Source organism: Megalops cyprinoides, chromosome 13 (assembly GCF_013368585.1).
Source record: "Megalops cyprinoides isolate fMegCyp1 chromosome 13, fMegCyp1.pri, whole genome shotgun sequence".
Classification (NCBI taxonomy): Eukaryota; Metazoa; Chordata; class Actinopteri; order Elopiformes; family Megalopidae; genus Megalops; species Megalops cyprinoides.
Window position 1 is genome coordinate 14,782,232 of NC_050595.1, and position 21,493 is coordinate 14,803,724.

General features: G+C 41.2%; 1 protein-coding gene across 1 annotated transcript; it reads left to right on the top strand.

Annotated features, from left to right (window-relative positions):
• Nucleotides 1-926: 926 nt before the first annotated feature.
• On the top strand, nucleotides 927-21,057 carry tent4b (terminal nucleotidyltransferase 4B). Its single transcript, XM_036543600.1, has 12 exons — nucleotides 927-1,768; nucleotides 14,852-14,975; nucleotides 16,087-16,133; nucleotides 16,539-16,659; nucleotides 16,803-16,910; nucleotides 17,335-17,463; nucleotides 18,074-18,287; nucleotides 18,941-19,067; nucleotides 19,190-19,293; nucleotides 19,402-19,601; nucleotides 19,980-20,126; nucleotides 20,551-21,057. Exons 1-12 carry the CDS (start codon nucleotides 1,212-1,214, stop codon nucleotides 20,710-20,712), a joined length of 2,040 nt encoding a protein of 679 aa, XP_036399493.1. The 5' UTR covers nucleotides 927-1,211; the 3' UTR covers nucleotides 20,713-21,057.
• The last annotated feature ends 436 nt before the right edge of the window (nucleotides 21,058-21,493 follow it).

The following is a 21,493-nucleotide window of genomic DNA, read 5'->3' on the forward strand; positions in this document are numbered from 1 at the left end:
TGGGGTCTTTATTGCTGGTATGACATGCATGTGCTTTGCATTAGAATGATATAAAAGTTCACAAAATTCAGCTAAGAGTCATTTAAACTAATCTTAACGTATAATGTACTGTAGACGTTACTGTTATAGTTATCAGCATCATCATTGTTACAGCTGTCATTAAGCAGATGGGTTCAAGGGCGAAGTGCAGCTACTAAAGCTTATGACTTAATTGCACACATCAACACAAATGAAGACTTGTGAAGAAATGTAATTAATCTTATGGTAAATTAAAACATGACGCTGTCATGAAGAGTTATACAACCCATACTCAGTCCTCACAAGAGACTGCCGGATAAAAGAAGGGGCACCTACACCACTGGCCCTAAAGGCAAACTGGTTGATCAGCACTGAAAGTCAGGCATATGGGCATTGCAAAACTCAGCTGCTGACTAATAGCTGAATGCATGACCTTACTGCCCATAATACAAATCAAGCATATGCGTATCTTTATGAAGACTTTTCTCAGAACCACAGCCTGTGTTGTAATAGCGATAACATATAAAAATAACCATATAAGTGGCTGTATAAACATTCATTAGCACAAACCATTAGGTAGGACAGACTGGCATTTCTTGAAATTGAGCTACAGAATCAAAATTTTACAGGACTTGTCTTCTGACAAAAAAAATCCTGTCTTGATTCGATAGGCTTGGAAGGAGAATAACGCACTATGTGAATTGGGTAACTAGTTAGCAAGTGATATATCAGTTGTGGCTTCAAATGTATCAAATAAGAAAAGTGTCGTCCTTATGTAACAAGACAAATGTTTTTGCTTCGTTGCCTAATGGCCTCGGTTGTCTCCGCCCAGCTTAGCCCCTCCGCCCCCTCTTCTCTCTTAATGAGTCTGCGCAGTAGCTGCATGGTCCGCCATTGAGAGACCCGACTCGAAGTAAGGGGTCAGACACGCAGCAACAGTGAACGGACGCACGCTACCATCTCTCGGAATCCTGGAAACTGAACTTGTCAGTTTGTGTCTTATTACTATAGTAGTCTATCGGTTACTGTATTTTTCATTATTTATGAATTGCCATCTGGCAGTGTTTGGTTTGGATACATTTGTGCTAACTACAAGGCAAAATAGTCCTGCACAGCTAGTAGCTGGCTAACTAGTTAGCTACACAAGCATACGAACTGAGCCTTGCTCGGGAGGCAGAGTGCAGCATCGTTTGATGGATCCGAGAATTTCCTGGTTTCAGCCAGAACAGCTCGGACCTGCAAACAGCCTGTGGATGCAGATTTGGGAGACGACGCAAGGTCTGGGGAATCTGTACTTTAACAACAACTACAGCACCGGCTCTGGTACGTCAAGTCCGAAACAGAACAGTAACGGGGGGACGATTAACGTGATCACGCCTACTAAGACCGGGGCTGCCAGTGCAGGCACCAGTGAGTCCACGAACCAGGGGATGTCAAACTCAAGGACCCAAACTGAAATCGTGGAGCAACGAGACTTTATACCTTTGGAAACCAATAATAACCACAACAACCGAGCGGTGGGGATGGGCGGAGGAGGAGGGGTAGTGGGTGGTGGTGGGGTCCTTGGTGGCTGGAGAGGGGGCTCGGACAACGGGCATCGCAACAAAAGGAAAAGAGATAACAAGGCAAGCACTTTCGGCTTCAACAGTAGCCTCCTGCTCAACAGCCCCGGAGCTGATGAGGTCGGGGGCGGTGGAGGTTACACGGGCACGCCTTGGAAGGCAAGGAACTACTCCGACGGGATTTTGGGGTAAGTGGCTAGCTGGCTACATGGCAAGTTAACAAGCTAGCTAACTTGTTGAAACACCACTGTTCACTAGCTAGCAAGCTAAAAGGTTGGTTAGCGATCTACCTACCTAAAACATCACCTGTCATGCACATGCTGACTTGCACTCTGGCTAAGCATTCTGGTCGTTTTCCCCTGTCTGATACTGTCACGTGATACAGCTAGCTAATGCTAGTTAAGGTTAGCTAGCTAGGTAATTTACGACAGTTTACGTTAGTTTGACATACAAGATAGGCAGTCCAATCTGTACGAAAATGCCGATATCCTTGGTTAGCTAACGTTAGGTAGATTTGATGATGGACAGTTAGTTTTTTAAGCTCTTTTAGTGCACCCAAACTCTAGTGGTTAGCTAGAGATTTTTTTCGCTAGCTAACGAACATTAGCTAAGTAGTTAGCAAGTTCATTTCCATATAAAAGTGTTGGTCATCTAGGTTTTTAATATCTGTCAGACTAATTCTCTAACGGTGTTAGTAGTGTAGACTATGCAATTTATTACAATAATGCGTAGATAGTATGCTAGTATGCTAGCGCAAGCTAAGTTAGCCCAAATAGCTAAAAGTTAATTGTCATCTACTGGTATTTCTGCGGCGAGAGCTCCTCCTTATTCTTGAATGAAGCTATCACAGAATGTTTTTTAAGACGCCTGTCAAAGTAACTAGCCATCTAGCTAACTGGGATGTCTTAAACTAGCATGCAGTTAAGGTTGTTTAGTTAGGTAGCTATCAGGCTAGCTAGGTGGTGACATAAATATTAGTTAACGTTAGTGAATTTGTAACACGCAAGTAGAAGTTAGCCTTAATTTGAAAAACAGGTTGCATTTCTTTTTTTGGCTGTGTTGATAGATTCATTTTTTACACGATAAAAGTACGGTTTAAAATGAATACATACATAATTTTACATTTTGTAAAAATGTATTGGTGTACTTAATACATTTAATAAGTACACCAGTAAAGCTTAATATATTAAAATATTTTTCTTATTTTATCAGTTATTGTAATTCATTGTACAGGTGCTATGGATCAAAACCCCCGGAGAGGTCTGGCCTCTGTGGTGAACTGCAGTGTATGATTTGCATGCAGAGCTAAAGACCAAGGTCCCCAGTTAAGGGAAGTGTGTGCCTATGAACTGTGAACTTTAGTGTCACCTTCTCTAGCAGGGGTTTATATAGACACTCAAGCTTGTGAACTGCAGTTGTTAAATTGTCAGGGATTGGAACTTTAGGTTTTAACTTTTAGATTGTTTCATTGGAATTGATCATGCTAAATAGACATGTAACATGCTGTAAGTTACACTCTCACAATTGCTATGTCTTTTGGTGCAAGTTGCAGTCTTGCTAAAATGTATGGGATGCACATGAGCAAATGTGTAGGCAATATCAATTAGATGTGAACTCAATGAAAAACAATGAAGAGGATTAACATTTCCTTACATTTAATTAAAGTAAATGGGCTAATGACCTGTGCAGATCTGCTTTTACATTAGCTTTGAATTTGTGGTGGATACTGTGGCGTTCAGATGTTGACTGATTGAATATGGAATTTAGCTATAGTAGCTACCAATTTTCAGTTTCGTAGTTCTTTTGTTCATGTTTTTAACGAAAGCTCAGTTCAACAAATTAGCTATTTTATATTGTTATACTTTTGCTGTAATTTAAAAACATGTATGTTAAGAGACATTAGTGTTAGTCTAGCTAGCTGGGTCTAAAAGCTCTTGGTATGGGGCTGACTTGCAAGGTAGACTTACCTGCCTTTGTTGCACACAAATCATGCCTTCCTTTGTATTTTTCCACTTAACAGTTATCTTACAGCTACTGCATAGTGAAGTACAATATTAAATAGTGAAGCTTTCTGGCAGTCAGCTAGCTATCTTTAGTTATGTGTTCATTGGTCAAGGCCCCCTTTTTTTCTTTCTAGAAATGTCTTTTTTCCTTATTTGACCATGTAGCTAGCTAGACAGATACTGCAGCTGTCAGTGCATGAAGTGTAGTCAGGAGAAATTAAACTCCCATTGTTAAAGCCCAGGATTTTAATTTTTTTTACAGATGTTCAGAAAAAATCCATAGATTTTCAGAAATCAAAAACTAATTTTCACTCTGGTTTTCACTTTGTCCTGCTTTGTTTTCCACAGTTTTCACCCTTGTGATCTCGAGCACCAGTATGTGAACCTCACAGCTGGATTTACAATTTAGGTTAGCGAACAGGCCCATCTATTGGAGAAATCTCAACAGGTGGCATGCTAAAAAAAAAAAATCATTTTGTTGCTACATGGGTCTGTGTTCATCGGTGACAATATGGTGGTAGTTGTTATGACTTTATGCACTTTCCATGTAAGTGTAATATATTAAACTCAGATTTTCATGTTTCATTTTGCATGTCTGATTTTATAAACTAATTTTCACCCATTTATTTAAAGTAAACGTAAAAACTAAAAGGCCTACATGCTCTACTTTTTAAAGAAAAAAATAAAACCCCATAGCACTGGGCCGTATCTGTTGTCCAGAAATGAGCATTGGTCGCATCTATGCAAGGACACCCACCAACCAGAAAAAAGGATGTCGCAAAAGTCACTGATAGAAGGAAAACTTGCAAATCCATCTCTATTCTGTTAGGTTTCAGACCTAAGTTGTTGGAGGCATTTTGGGTGGTGTTTGATTGCAGAAAAATGGGTAAAAGTGTGTTTACAGACCAGCCCAAGGCCATTGCAAGCTTTCGCAAACCCTTTAGCAAAGTCTGAGATCAGGGCTGAACCTCATTTATTGTATTGAAGTACACCTGGCTACATTTGGCTGTGATCTCAAAGGAATTTACTTTCACAGTTTGAGATTGTGTTTTCATTTGAAATAACACAGACTACTTAACTCCATTTTATTCATGAAAAACGCTACTTCAGTTTCATTGAATTAGTCTCACAAGTGTACTATTTGGTCTGTACACCATGATGTATAGGTCTGCTATTAAACCATGATTTCAGTGTGTGTTTTCAGATATTTTCTTTTGCAAATGTGGCTGTACTTTTTTTTTATTTGTGTTAAAACTATGCAAGAGAACAATGCCTCTAACATAACTGCCCATTCCCTGGTAAAGTATGCCTGTTATGCCTTTTTCAGAATCCTGTGGAGAGAGTTGCGTGGACATTAAAAACATTGTTTGACACATCTGCATTTAGGCAAAAAAGATAAGGCGCGTTTTTGTAAATATTAGGTTAAAAATATTACAAATAAATTATGTGTCTGAAAGTATGCAAAATTGTTCCTTCGCATAGATCTCTTAGTACAGTCGGGTGATAAGAATGCACACAGAAGAGAAGGGAGTTATATTCATTGCCTTTAAGGGGGAGGCTGTGTTTACATGCTGCACACGCTGGACGTGTCCCTGCCCTGCTCTCCCAAACAAACCCAGCCCCTCTCTGCAGTGTAACCTGATCCCAGGCTTTGTGAAGTCACAAGCAGTCAGCCAACCACTTCTCCGCACTGGAGGGGTTGTGCTACAGCTGTTCTAATGAGAAGAAGCAGTTGTGAAAGACGTGCTTCTTCTGTGTGGGAAAAGACACTTTGTTCCTGGTTTTTTTACATGCTACTACGCTGGTCTAAATGAGACAAAGTGCACTGCAGTTCTGACCAGGCCCCTGTTTTACATTCAGCGCAAAGCAAAGCCACATGGCTTCTGCCAATAAGTAAAAAATAAAGATAAAAGCGCAATCCAGTCAGTTTAAGTCTTTCCACATTAGAAATATACTGTGAGGCTGATTATCGGTGGCAACAATGGGAAAGAGCTAACTATTACATCAGGAACACAATGAGCATGAAATATTTACTAGGCTGTTATACTGAAAGAATTGCTCTATAAATAGTGTGTAATAATGGATATTGTTGGACTGAGGAGAGTGATTGGTTAATGGTTAGGTTATGAAAGGTGTGAATAAAATGGAAATTGATTCCTGGTGTTTGTCATTACTGGTGTAATGTAGCATTTTACCCTTCAAGTGAGACATTTGATTCTTGACACATTTTTGTTTAAAGGCAGGGTTTCCTGTGTTTTCTGTAGCCATGCAGTTGATTGGCTGAATGGCCTCAGAGTGGAAGTTGTTTTTCCACCCCCTCTTATTGTGCAAGAATGCATAATACTGACTAGAAATGTCTGCTTGTATACTGTGTAGATATTTCATGTGGTTTAATCTTTTTAAGTGTGTCTAGGGTTTTGTAGAATGTGTGAAAGCTCACCAAAGAAGGAATAGGTCACTACCATTCCTTATAAAGTTAGGAGTATCATACCACAGCTTTTGACACGTTAACTCTCTTCTTCACTGACAAACAGCAGACCTCCAGTAAATTACAAGGAGTGGTTGCGGCTGCCCCAAGATTAAAATTAGTACAGGCTAATTGTGAACAATAGAATTGCCAGGCTTAAAATTTAGTATGCATCTTCCGTCCATCTCAGTCATAAAATGCATATTTACATACTCACAAATTATCTGTGAGTTATACGGCACTTTTTCCCAGTGGAAGTTTATGTAATCCCTTCATAGTGGTTCAGTCAAAACAAAAAAATTGAAATAATCCATTTAAGGCCTGTCTGCCCTCTGGGTTTCAGCAGAGAGGCTAGTGAGAAGAAAGAGGGTAGTGAGCGCTAAGTTCTCTTTATCAGCTATGTGTGCAGGTGATGGGTCTCATGCCTTGGGCAGCAGCCAGGCTGGGATGGGGTGGCTGCACACTGCCGGGTTTTTTTTTTTTTTTTTTTGTGTTTGCTGTAAGAGCAGTGCATGATGGGTGTGGGAGGAACGTGGTGGAAAATAACCTGCAGTCACATGTGTGGAGAGCCCTCATGAACTCAGCCCCAGCATGTGCGGAGTGGAATGTGTTTCCATTTTTTGCTCCAGCAGTTTAAATCCTTCATTCAAGGATTTCTCGGAAGGAGCTGAAAGCCAAAGCAATGCAAACAGGACCGTGTTTACACTTTAGGGTCAATGTGACATTCTCTTCCCTGCAGTGTGGCCCCATCTTTTTTTTTTTTTTTTTTTTTTAACCATAACTGTGTTTTATGGTATGGGATCACATTGTATCTGGAGGTTATTATTATGGTTTATGTTACATTAGAGGGAGAAACCAAAACCATTAAATGCAGATCTCCATTATAGCAGAAATGCAGGTTCTTACACTTGTTTTGTTATCTCTGTTTGTGGTTGAAAATTCCTGGTCAATGTGAGGAGCAAAAGCTTTATTTAATTTAACAGCTAGAACTGTACAGCTTATTGAACAGACTAAATTTAAGCCCAAGGGTGGGATGATACATGACGCAGAAGAGCTGTCCCTCCTGCTCTCTCAGTGAGCCTGTGAGTGAGGGAATAAATGAGTGAGTAAGGGGCAAATTACAGCATTGTGACGGACACAAAAATGTTTTTCCATTATTAAAAAATAGGCCTATTTTATGGTTTATCTGCTGTCCTCCTCCATCTGAATGTGTGCTGCCTCCTACAGACATGACACACAGAACACACCCCTGCCCAACACACATTTAACCTCACTGGTTATATATTTCGCTTCCTGTTTTTTCCTATCTCCTGCAATAATAGTACAGCAAGTGTCAGATAGCCATATGATTTTAATGCAGTAGTTTTCTTTGATGTGAGTGATCTAGGAAAAGAAAATGTCAAAAACTGAAGATGGCAACATGCTGTGCAGGGCATATGGATGTGGTTACCTGATTTTGGTGAGTGAGGGGCACTACTATTTCAAGGGCTGGCTCCTTCAGTCCCAACCAGAAGCATAGTTTGTAGGCTTGTACTGGTTCAAAAATTTTCACATAAAAATACCAAGGCTGAAAACATCACAGTTCTCTGTGTCACCAGCAAGTTTTTGGTCATCTTACAAATGATAATTATTACTTGTACCACAATAAAAGCACAGATAAATCACACTCCAGCTGTTTCAAAGCATTTATGTGATCGTAAAACATTTCACAAAGTAGCCTAAAAAGAAATGTATTAGATTTATCAGACTAAATGCCGTTGCCATCTATTTTAGAAAATAAATTAATCAGCCAGATTATGGCTGATTAAGTTGTATTGTTTAAGCAGCATAAACCAGAGGAATAGCTGGTGTCCTGGTACAACAGATATACTGTGGTGCTGTTTCAAAACTACCGTTCAATATTGCTGAACACCAGCACAACTCTAATAGGATATATTGTATCATCTTATTTCTGAATGTGTGAGTGTTATTAATGCACCATGCTGTTCTTGATTTGGTCTCTTGAAGAGCTGTCACATACCGGAATCTGAGTTATTCTCTTTCTTTGCTTAAGTGTCTTTGGACCTAGGTATCAGTAGCAGCTTGCTACTGCAAGAGCCAGCAGGCAGATTGAGTCAGAAGGAAGAAGCTCCTGCAGCTGTCTACCATATGATTCCAAGGAGATGGCAGCCTGTTTTTGTGATGAGAGATGCAAGCCATGAGGCAGGAACCCATGAGTAGAAGGCATCCTCCATATCCTAGCACTGTATATTCTGCAGGGACCAGGGACGTGAAATGATTTTTAAACATTATCCCTGCAATAAACCACACTTTTGTTAGACCTACACTTTCTTTTTGCAAATGTCTGTGCTGCCTGTTAAGACTTTAAGAAAAGTACTTTCAGAAATGGAAAAAATTTCAGCCGCCTTTAAGGAAATACTGGAACTGACCATTGACGTTGACCTTGTTGCAGCTGGCATTTTATGAAAAACATTTGATATAATTTTGTACAGAACACAAATGCTTTCTCTTCACTGCAGTTTTGTATTCAATATTTAGCATGGGTTTTAGATTTGTATTCTGTGCTGAGTTAATGTAATTCTGAAGTAATTTATTCCTTATAAATACATTTTTTAATTCTGTTTTAGTTCCTGTTTTCCTAACTGCATAAGGAGTTTGATTTATGTTATGTTGGCTGTGCCTTCTGGATATCTGATCGACATTTTGTGTTCAGTAACAAAATGTACCTAAATTTTGTATTGAATTGCTACTTTCATTGATCCATTGTTCTGCAACCTTTGCTTTCTCAGAGACCAAGCCAGAATGAGCATAATTTACTAACTTAACAAGTTTAATAAGGAGGCTGCTCAGTCCAGCTTGACTTATTTTGCCTGTAGTCTGCAGACTGTATCTAGCAATCTGTCAAGCGCCATTGTAAACACTCTAAGGGTCTCTGCTTCCACTGAATCCTGTTAAGCGTTGATATACATTTGTTACTCTGTGTGAACAGATGTTCACTACAATAAGCATCAGAGCATGTGATCATCATACAAATGTAGCAGCAATTTCCTCTGCTGAATAAGACATTGTAGCCATGTGGAAAAAAACGATAAAAACAGAGACTTCTGAAATATTGTTGTCTGTGCGCCACTTCATTGACCGAGCACAGGCAGAGCGCACTAAATGTTTCATTGCTGTTTACTCCACCAGGATTCCCCAAGAAAAAGGGTGTTTAGCAAGGCAGGGCAATTTGTCAACAAAGTAGTCTCGTCTGCAACCAAAGAACATATAGGTGCTCCTGCTCTTGAGTAACGTAGTGATGCACGAGCTTGCCTTTGAAGTGAACATTGGACAGTTTTGGTTAAGTTGTCTTGTTTGTCACCATATTGTTGGTAAATTTGAACACAGAATTATATACATATTGGACTTTGCAGCATAGGCCCATTATAATCATTAAATATCAAAATAAATAGTTTACTGTTAGCGGTATTTGACTGTGTGTAAAAAAAAAAAAAAAAAAAAAAAGTTATAATTTGTTTTGAAATAATTAGATTTCATGAAGTCCATTGGATACAATTCGACAAATCATACGGGGACTGTCTTGTTCAGAAATACCTTCAACTTATTTTTAATAAAGACTAGAGAATTTATGCAGCATAAAGTAAGTTCTGTTAAAATATTTCTGGTGTCATTTCATACAGCAGCCCTTGCAAATGCCTGAGAGCTTGACCTTGATCATTTACATTTGCTGAAAATGTCAGTATTTTTGTCAATAACATTAACATAACACAAAAGGGCTTATCATCCCAGGTTCAGATATCAGTGTTTGCAATGTCTGCTAGGTGCTTGCCCGTGAGCAAGTAGCATGATTAAAGTTTAGATGAGACCAATTGAGTTAATATCAGATTTCCACTGTTCTGTTTGAAGATACAAGGAAAATGCTTAGAAAAGCCTTCTGGCCACTTCAGGGCAGGAAAGCTGTGTTTTGTGCTGGGGTTACACATGGTGCTCCTAAGCTCTAGGAATGCTGGGAGTGTTTACAAACAAGGATTCCACTGGCTTGTGGGTGCAGATAGCCACTTAACAGCAGCAGGATCGTAAAACACTTCATCGCCTCTGTTCATCACTGTTTTTCTTCCCGTTTAATAAAGTTATGGCAAATGCATGAGTCTCTGCAGTTTCCTCTGCGTCTATAAATGGAGTGGTTCCAAACAGCCTAATGTGGAATTCTAGGATGAATTCCTTATATTGTGCAATTACACTTCAACGTGAAGTTCTTATTTGTGCATGTGCCTCAATAACAAAAGGCTTTGCATGGCTTAGGGTGCTGAAATTTTGTGGCTAAACATTTATGGTATGGTGTGGGGTTAGTGTGGGTGTGGGTAGTTTTAGTGAGAAATGGCCTGGTTTAGCAGGGCTAAAATTCCGTGTGATGTGTCCGATAGTGTACTTTGTGTGATATCTTGTTGCAGGAGTAGAGTGGAACTCTCGCACTAAGAACTTGTACATGCTGAATCAGCAGTTTCTGCTCTGTTTGTTTACAAGAGAAGGACCACACCCACTGCCTCCTTGAAGCCCTTCGGTAAACTTACTTTATCGTTCCTGAGTGGAAAGGTCGCTTGTTCGGTTTTGCTGAACAGTTGTTGAGTTCTCTCACTGCTCACAAACTTGTTTTTCATCTGTGCTTTGCATAGCGTTTTGGTGTCAAGTAAAACACTTGGCTGTCATGCTGTGCATTCAGAGTGTTACATAATTTTTAATAATAAAGGCTTCAAGATTCTCAAGTCAGGGGTAAAGGGGTTTCTGTGTTCTTCAGCTGTGACTGTGCACTTTGAATTTGTTACGATGGGCAGAACTCTTATTGTCCCTTGTTTTTATTGGGAGCTAAGTGTGCACTGGGCCTTTCAGCATAAATGAAACTTCCTCCAGTCACGGTGCGGGTCTGTGTTTCATGTTATGCACTGATTCATTGGCCCTGAAATGAAACTGATAGTTACACCATTTCTCTGTAAGAGGACGGGCCTAGACTTTGAAATGACATTGTGTTTGCTCTGTTTTTTCCCGATGGAACCTGGCTGTGGGCTCTGAAATGAAACTCTTTGTATTGGCATCGATATTTTCCCCCTTTTCGCTAGCTTGTTTTCAATGTCAGCACAGAAGACAGAAGACAAGCTTTTGCACGGTGGTACAGGAGGGTGACATTAACACAGTGCCTGGGCAGACCCCTCTCCATGTTGCGATGTGGCTGCAATGTCCAGAGTAGCGAGCCCCTCTCAGCATGCCTGTGCCCTGCCCGGCACCCTCACCCCTGCTGGTCTCCTCAGTCCACTGCTGTCCCCATCATGGTGACTAGCGGTAATGAGGCCCGACAGATCGCTTCTGCAGAGCCTGTGTGCCTGTGGGTCTCTGCCCCATTTCATGAGCGATACGCCTGGAACCAGTCGACCTCAGGAACTGGGTCTTTTGTCAGTTGAGCTGCTGTGGGTTACATAGGGACAGAGTGTGAAAGTACCCCAAATTTACTGCTCTTTGGAGACTTAAAAGCTCCTCTTCAGTTCAATGTTTTAATGACCTGAAGTTTTTTCTTTTTAAGTAAAAGAACAACTGCAGCTCACAGTGTTTCTTAGTGTAGCACTGTGTGTGGTACTGTTAGACAATGCTTCAGACTAAAAATACTTAGTCCCAGTAAAACACTGTATAAGTCTAAATATATAAAATATAATAACAATTAAATTATTTGCTTTCATCATCCAAACAAGTTAAATTTTATGTAGTTACTAAAAGCAGAAATATCAGAGAATTGGATTTAAGGGAACATAATTTCCAAAAATATATCTGACAGGACGCAGTGAGTTCCAGTTCCTTCCAGAATGAGCTGACATTCTCATACTATATGCAAAAATATTTAAATGTTCCAATCATATTTTGGTGTCAGCACTTTTCATTTGCAGTATTCATGTCCACTATATCCAATAACATACTTTAAAATGAATAAGCTGGTTTCCTAGACAATTAGGGTGGACTCTCTTGTCCCTTACTGTGTCCCATTAAACCAACTCATCTCTTTTTATGCTTTATTCATATTAAGATGTATATCTGTTGCTTGGAGACATATGGCATGCATTCTTGCATATGTGGGCATTCTACACGCTTATCTGACTCTAGCCATTAAGAGAATGCAGTCTGCACAACGATTTCTAATACTGACTTCAGTAAGGATAGTGAATTGCTTGACGTAATCGACATAGTATTTGAAGAAGTACAGACTTTTTGTTTGGATGCATGCAAGGCTTTTGATGTGATATTTGAGCAGGGCTGCCAAGTTGAAGTTATTTTCAGCCAAATTGGCTGAATTGTCACTGATTTTTGTACTGACTTGTGGGATTGAAAAGCCAGCTGGAATTTCAGCTTTTTCTGGCATTTTTCCACAAATTACTTCATCCTAATACAAACATTCATTTTGAGTCAACAATAGAAAGCTTTTTCATTTGCAGAAATGCTCATATTTGTGTTTCCTTGGTGATAGTTGATAGACTGGTAGATCTTGTTGACAACTTGGTCTTTTTTTTGTATTTTTTGGCATGCAGTGTCATAGTTTGGGCTGTCATAGTTTTTTGGAAGACAGATGTTATCAATCTGTCTTAGTATTTTGAAATCAAGGTGGCAGTCCAGCATGTGAGTGCAGGCTTGCTTCGTATGTAAAGTTTATTGCAGACTAGTCAGACGAACACAGAAATGTAAGTAGTAATGTAAGCAGTGGCTAATATAAACTCATAGCTGCCTATCACACCTTGATGATGTTTGAGGTGAAATTGCCAAGTTGAAGATTTTTTTCAATCTGACATTGATAATTTACTATTCTTAGCTGGACCTTATCAGACTGTGAGGATTACTGGAAGACCAAGTGAAACGCAATGTCATATAAGCCTTTTCAAGATGTTTTCCTCAGTGATGCTTAGGTTTTGGAAATCAGTGCAGAGAACCAACAGAATGCAGAATGTGATCTTTGTCACCCCACACAGCTTCCTGTTCTCTTTGTCTAAAAAACGGATATGGAAAATCTGTCAGTCAAACCTTTAGTTGATAGAATCATAGACTCATTGTATGAGAATGATGTAAAATATTTTCCTAATCCTTTCAATATGGTTCCACAAATGAACATTTCAATGGTGGGTAGTTGTTAGGAAAATGTGACACTTTAAACTGTGATGGGGGACAGAACAGTTAGAAAGCAATCGCCTGCACCCTCTGGGCTTTTTATACAGCACAGAAAATGGTTTATTGCTTGCTTTATTTCATACTTCCATATAGTAGAAGAAATAAATGACAGCCAGTCTGCACTCTTTCATTTTTCAGCCTTCAGTGTCCCGTTAGAAATGTATATGTGAAATGCATCCATTTTTTTTTTCCTGAATGTTTGTTTTCACATGAAAAATGATTTAAATGGCAGAAGTTGCTTTTTTCTGCATTTCCTGCCAGGGGAAGCGGCGCTGAATGGCTGCCATTGGAATCCTACTTTATTTACAGAAGCCTCCTGGTGATTCTGGCCAGGCGTGGACGGCCACATGTGGTCAGCGTGAAAGCCCGTGCTGTGGAGACTCAGCGCTGCGGCCAGCCTCCCGTCCACCGCACACTACCCGGGCCAAATAAGAACATCCCGGCACATTATGTTCACTTGTGGCAAACTCATAAAGCCGCCCTCAACCACAACAATGTGGAGCTAGCCTGCGTTCAGGCGTTGCAGTTCATTATCTAGTTTCACAACCAGAATGTTAAAGAATGGAAGTAGGGAACAGCATGTACTCTCTTCATTGTAAGCTTCAACCCCCCACTTTTTAGGGTGCTACAGAGATATTTGTTATTTATGTAAAGTATGATTTTCCAAACTTGTCAGGCTTACTGTTGATCAAGAGAGGTCCAGCATAGCTATGGAGCATATTACTTCTGCCTGTGAAACAGGTCACCCAGCCTACATTGAAAGTCAAAACAGACCACTGCTCCAGCTGTGTTCACCCCATTTTGTGGTCACTATAAACTCTCCAGTAAAACATGACATAGACTGGATAGTGTTAAAGAGCCCCAAATGTGTACTTGCAATTTCAGCTGAACAGGACCAAACTACACCAAAATGACAGATGGATGCTTCCGAATATTACTTCTTACATTTTAAGTACAGCCTCATCCTGCAGCAAGTTGGTGGCCTGTGTGGTTGGTTTGGGCTGTGTGGTCAGCTTGTCCGGATGTGTTCTACTTTTTGATATGAAATGTGGAATTGCCTTCGTTTGCACCGTGATTCCAACCCTCCTGTAACCCCATCAAGTATTTCATTACCTCTCTCCTCCTGCCTCCAGCAATCAATGTGAAAAGTAACTACTCACACAGTACATCTATATATATATATTTCATCTATATATGAAATATATTTTATAAAATCAGCATCCTATGAGAGAGCTGCATTTCAACTCAAAAGCAATGTTCATTGCACTGGGAGTCTGGCAGGTAATAATCATTGTTGGCTGATTAAGTCTTATCGCTTATGTGGTGGATGTGAGAACCATTTTAATGCGTCTCATCCTTATCACTTTAGAGTGTATAACTGGACGGCATGCAAGATACAGCCTTATTTAATGTAGGCTGACTTACTTAATTTTTCAGCCTCTGTGGAAGTGTCTATGAAATTTCATGCCACCGCACTCCACTGTCTCCACTGTACTGGTGGATGTCTAACGGCAGAAGTCCTGTGTTCCTGGCCCCCCTCGCTTCTGTCTGGGTCTGTGATCCTCTCTCACGTCTCATGTCCCTCTCTCTTTTCTTCTCTGCAGGCTGCATGAGGAGATCAAGGACTTCTATGAATACATGTCCCCTCGGCCAGAGGAAGAGAGGATGAGGATGGAGGTGGTGGAGAGGATTGAGGGGGTCATCAAGGACTTGTGGCCCAGTGCTGATGTAAGGGTCCTCCCTACGCTGACAAAACTTGTGCTCAGTTAGGCCACACTCAGTCAGTAGGTGGTCACTGAGGTCATTAGATACAAGTCGCCTAATTGGCCTCTCACTGAGACCACACCCACAGTTTCTCATGTGCTTTATTTCCCCTTCACAACACACCCCTTCACAACTAACCAGACAAAATCAAGTATTTTAATTTTACTGTAAGGAGAAATTATATGGCTTTGTTTGAGGATTTATTTAGTGTCTAGATTTCACTGTGGTTCAGCTTTGCTCTGCAGAATGGTGATTGAAGGGTAGAGGTGTAAATCTCAAGAATCTGCATGACACAGGCCCTGTGAAAATAGTTTTCAAAGCAGTTGTCTTATCTCCCTTGTCTCATGTGGTGCATTGTGTGGTTCAATCAGCTTCTCCTGTGGAAAATAATCTGCCAGGTGTCCATTTTTCCATCAACTTTAAGCCAGCCTGCTGATAAGGATGCTGTTTTCTGTACCCCTACTTTTGGAAACTGTTGTGCAGTATATGGTGAACAGAGCTGAGACCTGGGGCCAGGAGCCTCAGGAGGAGCTCTGCCTCTTGCCCATGTTTCCTTATGGGGTCCTGCTAGCTGTGTCAGTGCCTGCTGGTCCTCTGGAAACAGGTTTAAAGCAAACGGAAGCACAGAACAACATTAGAATCCAGCTACAGCTGAATAGGTTCACCTCAGGTCCCATGGCTATATGCTTTCCAAAGCAGCAACACCAGAGATGCGGTTACCATTCTTTTCATTTACATCCAAATCACATGCTGTCTTTAAGAAGATTTAAGGTTTAACCCACTCTTATAATGTGGTAAACCATGATTTAAGTGAATAGAGGTAGGTTTAAGACTATGAGTCCACAGGCAGAAGCCGCTCATGTTGTGACGTTGGCACCGCAAGCTGAGATGAAGTATGAGATTAGGCCAGATGGGGTATTTTTTTTTGTTGCTTTCACCTTTCCTCTACAATCAAGCACTAAATGCCACATGAGATGTGATGTTTCTACATAGTGCTTTATATAACTCATACTTCATTTTCACTTAAAGCTAATTGGTGTACAGCGCGTAATTGAAATGCCATTTTGTTTTTCAGGTTCAGGTGTTTGGAAGTTTTAGCACTGGACTCTATTTACCAACAAGGTGAGCCTTTTTCACTCCTCAGGTTTGTGTGCTTGTTCATGAGGTTAATATGCATTGTTCTCCCTGGCATCTTATCTGAATACCCTTCTTGTACACCTGCTCGTGTAAACTCTGTTAGACTAAACAAAGGTTGTGGAGGGGATATCTAAGCTTTAAAGGACAAATGAAATGGTTATACACAGATAATATTGCTGTTGGCAGGTCTCTTTTTCCAGGATTAAGACTGTGTTGTAATTTTAGCAGTGCTGATCCTGATCCCTTTCTCTGTTTTCCCAAGACTTAAATTTGTCGTCACCATTGTACAACACGGGACACGTCAGTGGGATCAGTGTAATTAATCTGTGTGTGTATGGCTTCGCGGCTCGCTGGGACTCTGGACTGATCCCCCCCGTGCTCTGCTTTCAGTGATATCGATCTAGTGGTGTTTGGGAAGTGGGACAACCTGCCCCTGTGGACTTTGGAAGAAGCCCTGCGGAAGCGAAACGTGGCCGACGAGAATTCCATCAAAGTGCTGGACAAGGCCACGGTGGGTGCCGGTGGTGCTGCGAGTGTGCTGCCGAATACTGCGAATGTGGTTGTGCCCCGGGAAAGGGAGTGTGCATGGCATGTGAGGGCCCCCCCCCCCACTTTGTATTTAGTACTGTGTGTGTGTGTTAACCTTGTTTTCAGGTGCCTATCATCAAGCTCACGGATTTACACACCGAAGTCAAAGTGGACATCAGCTTCAACGTGCAGAACGGCGTCAAAGCGGCTGTCCTCATCAAAGAGTTCAAAAAGGTGAGGGAGGACACCCGGAGTATGGAGGGTGTGAAAACGAGCCTGTTTCAGAGCTGTCTGTTCGTGTGGTTTTGATATGTAATTAACAGAACTCGTAACAGGCTTTTTCTTGCAAAAGTAGCTGGGACAGCTGCTACTGCATATTCCGTCTTTCATGTCTCAAGTGGCCCAGGGATAGTATGCGTTGCACGTCTGCCATGCCCGAGTAGTGTGCACCTCAGTTCAGTGTGTTTCTTCAGTGCAGAACAGCTGCCTCTTTTCAGATTGTAAATGGCCAGCTGTTTTGTCCATGAGGTTCAGCAGGGACAGACATGCGCCAGATCCACCACTGAAAGAACACAAGGAGACGAATGACTATGTGTGTGTCTAAAACATCGTCCACATGGGGGTGCTGACATCATGTCCGGTACTTGTCTTTGTGCAGAAATACCCTGTGCTTCCCTACTTGGTTCTGGTGCTGAAGCAGTTCCTGCTGCAGAGGGACCTGAATGAAGTGTTCACTGGAGGCATCGGGTCGTACAGCCTTTTCCTCATGGCCGTCAGCTTCCTGCAGGTGGGGTCAGGTTTTCGCTCTGAGTGGAGAAGCGAAAGAGATTAGATACTGCTCGATGAATAAGCAGTGTCAAAATCATTGTTTGCTATGTCTGAAAATGTTTACCTCATGGTGGTGTTACTTATGAAAAAGAGTACCCAGTGAGCCTTGTCATTTGGTGACAGCCTTCTGTCTGGGAGGAGAATTTCAGGTTAGAAAAACAGCACCCACTTACTTTAAGTCTTTATCTGTCCAGTAACATGACTTCCTTGAATTCAAGTGCAAGATTGCAAGATGCAACTTCGTTGACTTAAAAATAATCATGCAAACGTTTCATCTTTTATAACCCTTTTTGTAATAATATACTGGTAGTATTTATAGAGGGGGAGGGCCTGACAGTGCATGTTTTGTTGTTCTGTATTTTAGTTTGTGTAGGGTGGAGCTCTCTGATAGCTCTCATCATGACTACAAGGAACACAGAATTGGTGCCAGAGACATTTTTTATGCTGGTACAATAAAGAAGCAATTCAATGTATTTTGTGTATCTAATGACTTGGATGCGTACAGTGTGTGATATGCGTGCAGAATTTGATACTTGAATCTAAACGATTGCCTGTCCCTCATCCCCCAGCTGCACTACAGAGAAGATGCCAGCAGCCCCAACACCAACATCGGGGTTCTGTTGATAGAATTCTTTGAGCTATATGGGAGACATTTCAACTACCTGAAGACGGGGATCCGGATAAAAGATGGCGGATGCTATGTGGCCAAAGATGAGGTGCAGAAGAACATGGTAGATGGCTATCGCCCCTCAATGCTCTACATTGAAGATCCCCTGCAGCCAGGCAAGTGGTTCCCTACCAAGCTGCTCAGACCATTGGCAATAACTGAGAAGAAAGGCGTACATTGTATGCTAATCTCAGAGCAAAGCTTTAATTGTCTTGGATAAGGCTGCCAAAAATCTAGACACTTTGATACTACCAAGATTCTATATTTCAAAAAAGCTTCATTATGCATTTAATAGCACTGAAATGGCAAAAGTATTGGAGCTATCTGTTCTTGTTTGATGAAAATTCCATCCTTGCATTCTTGTAACAATCGTAGTCAATCAATAGCAAAAACCTTCCCTTTATGTCCATACACTGCCACCATACACAGACCTCACACTTCAGTGCTGATTGAAAATCAGATTGGCTAACCACAATTCTGACTTTGATTACAATAAAATTCTCTTATTTGGAGTTCAGATGTGTTTTTGCTTTTTTTTGCTGTGGTATTGAGAAGGTATTGAATATTTTGAAACTGATCTGATTTCACATTGTTCAAAACTCTAATATTGTAACAACCCTAGTTTTGGATCTTGTCAGCACCATATACCAGTGTTTAAACCAAACCAATTTGTGGACAAGGTTTAGGTGTAATTCCACCGCCCCCCCCTTTTTCTCTGCGACTTCTTGCATCTGCAACTAACCGTGCATCTGCATTTCTCCCTGTGCAGGCAATGATGTTGGCCGCAGCTCATACGGTGCCATGCAAGTGAAACAGGCTTTCGACTATGCCTACGTAGTGCTTAGCCACGCGGTGTCCCCCATTGCCAAATACTATCCCAACAATGAGTCAGAGAGGTGAGACACCGGGGTATTGTGTGGTAAAGGAATATTGTCATTATCAACTATTTTTTTTTTTTAAACATCCCTACTCTTTGTACTTTTTAAAAATTAAACCAACATCTCTGCTTTGTTAACAGCATACTTGGCCGTATTATCCGAGTAACCCAGGAAGTGGCAGAATACAGGGACTGGATCACTAAACACTGGGGGGCCCAGTCTCAAAACGACCCCTCCTTTAATGGTATGAAATCTTGACATTTTTGAAGAATCTGGAAATACAAACTATTACTGTCCCTGTGAGGAAAAGAGCAGATCTTCACTCAATCTCTGTGTTTTTGCTCCGCTGCAGAGAATGACTTGACGTTGCTTGTGGAGCCGCGGCAGCTGGACAAGTGCAACAACAACTTGTCTAAGGAAGTGGTGGTGCTGCCCAAGGTCTCCCGCAGCAACCACTCCTCCAACTCCTCGTCCCCGCCCCCTTCCTCGCCTTCCTCTTCCTCCTCCTCGGCTTCATCACCCTCCTCCACAGCCTCCAGCTCCAGTGACGCTGTGAGTAGTGCCCCTTTCTCACCTCAGAGCTCTTTCCACCTCGATCCCACCACTTGTTTACCAGACTTCCACCTCCACACACTCACCCACACGCCTCCTTTACCCATGGACTGATCTACATGCCTTCTCCACCCTCATACTAGCTCTTGTTTTTAGCTTGCTTGTATGGTTGCAGAGACGATGCCTAGACCTGTGGCCACACTGTATGTTTTATAATTATTTTTTATAAATTATATTTATTACAATTAGGTATACATATTGTTGTGGACTCAGTGAGAGTAATTGCATGACCAGTTGTATTCAATACTTTTGAATTGACTTTAATCCTTACATTTTTCATCATTACATTTTTCTGATTGGGGGTTTTGCTTTCCCCAGGACTCTGATGGAACCCCCTGTAAAACGGTGAAGCAGCTGGCTGGGCGGGGCTCTAGCTCACACAGAGAGACCTCCGGGGGTGCGTCCACACACAGAGCACAGGGCCACTCTCACAGCAGCCCCACCAGCAACATCAACAAGAGCAAGGTAGGGGACCCCAGACCAGGGATGGAGTGTTTCAGCATGCTCATTTGGACATTTTCAGCTGACATGAGAGTTAAGTTTGAGGTCCATGAAGCAGAACTGGAAGTTTTGACTTTTTTTGTTGGAAAAAAAATCACTACCAAAAACCTTTTTTATTACATTTACATATTGTCATTTAGCCATTTATCACAGGCTTATTCAGTGGCCTACAAAAAGTACAACTAAGTGCATTATGTTTAAACTTGATAGCCGTTAGCCCTTTGTACAAAACATATCCTTATATTCCCATAAATCAATCGTTCCCCTTTTAAACTAAAGAGACTTCACTTTGCTGTTTTCCAAGACAAACCAGGTTGGTGATAGAGGCAATAACCTGAAGTTTTGTCGTGTTGTTAGATTAATTAGAAGCAATGTTTCTGTTTTTCAGACAGGAAACAGACAATTTCGCCCTACTAGCAAAAGTGCTCAGGGACAGCAGAGTGCCTCCGCCACCAGCAAGGCCCACCAAAGCAACAAGCCACATCACCAGGGCAATGGCAAGAAGAGGAAACCCCAGCGTGAGGCTGTGCATACAAACCTCTGCAGATAGGGGGCGCCGCCACCTCCATATGACTGCCAACCTGTCCTAAATCTGCTGCAGGACCCTTTCTTATGGGATTGTTGGTAGTAGTAAGCATTTTTATTAAGGGATGCTATTTTGTAACTGAAAGGAACAAAAACATAGACAAAGGGCACACGTTCCTTGATTTGAACTGAGATAATGAAAGACCTTTGTTTTTATGACACACACTGCCCTTCTGTGGAGCTTCTCCCAACCTCATCAACTAGTCTTATGCCACTGCAGGGCGCCCCCTGGTGTCTGAGAGGAGCAGAGCATGGCTCCTGGAAACAGAATCCCTGGAATTCTGAACCCCTACAATCAACTACAGCAAGAAACACAAAGAAAAAAAAATACAAAATGCAAAAAATAACAAAAAAGTATTAAACTGAAAAAATGTATTTATGAAAAATTTATAAAGTAAAAATGAAAAAAAAAGTATAAGGATATACATTATGCATGAAGATTGTCTTTATTGATGAAAAGAGAGGATTTTTGTATCTGTGTATACATATATAGATAGATATATAGATACACAGATAATGTAATGATCTGTTGCAAAACTACAAAGCAAAATGTGGAAACAAGCCTCAAAATCAAAATGGGAAAATAAAGGTTTTGTATTACTTATTACCGGATGTTCTAATGTGGGACAAAAGAGTGCGTTTTCACTGCTGGTTGACAAAGCCAAGTGGAGGTTCTATTGCCAACAACAATCATCAGCATCTATTGTACCTGGCTGCTGTGACCACCTGTGTAAGCACAAGCAGCA

Bases quoted from the DNA above. Each gene is read 5' to 3' on its own strand.
- tent4b (XM_036543600.1), top strand. From the start codon at position 1,212: ATGGATCCGAGAATTTCCTGGTTTCAGCCAGAACAGCTCGGACCTGCA. The intron at 18,288-18,940 runs GCAAGTGGTTCC...CTCCCTGTGCAG, and splicing joins TGAAGATCCCCTGCAGCCAG to GCAATGATGTTGGCCGCAGC. The intron at 20,127-20,550 runs GTAGGGGACCCC...TCTGTTTTTCAG, and splicing joins GCAACATCAACAAGAGCAAG to ACAGGAAACAGACAATTTCG.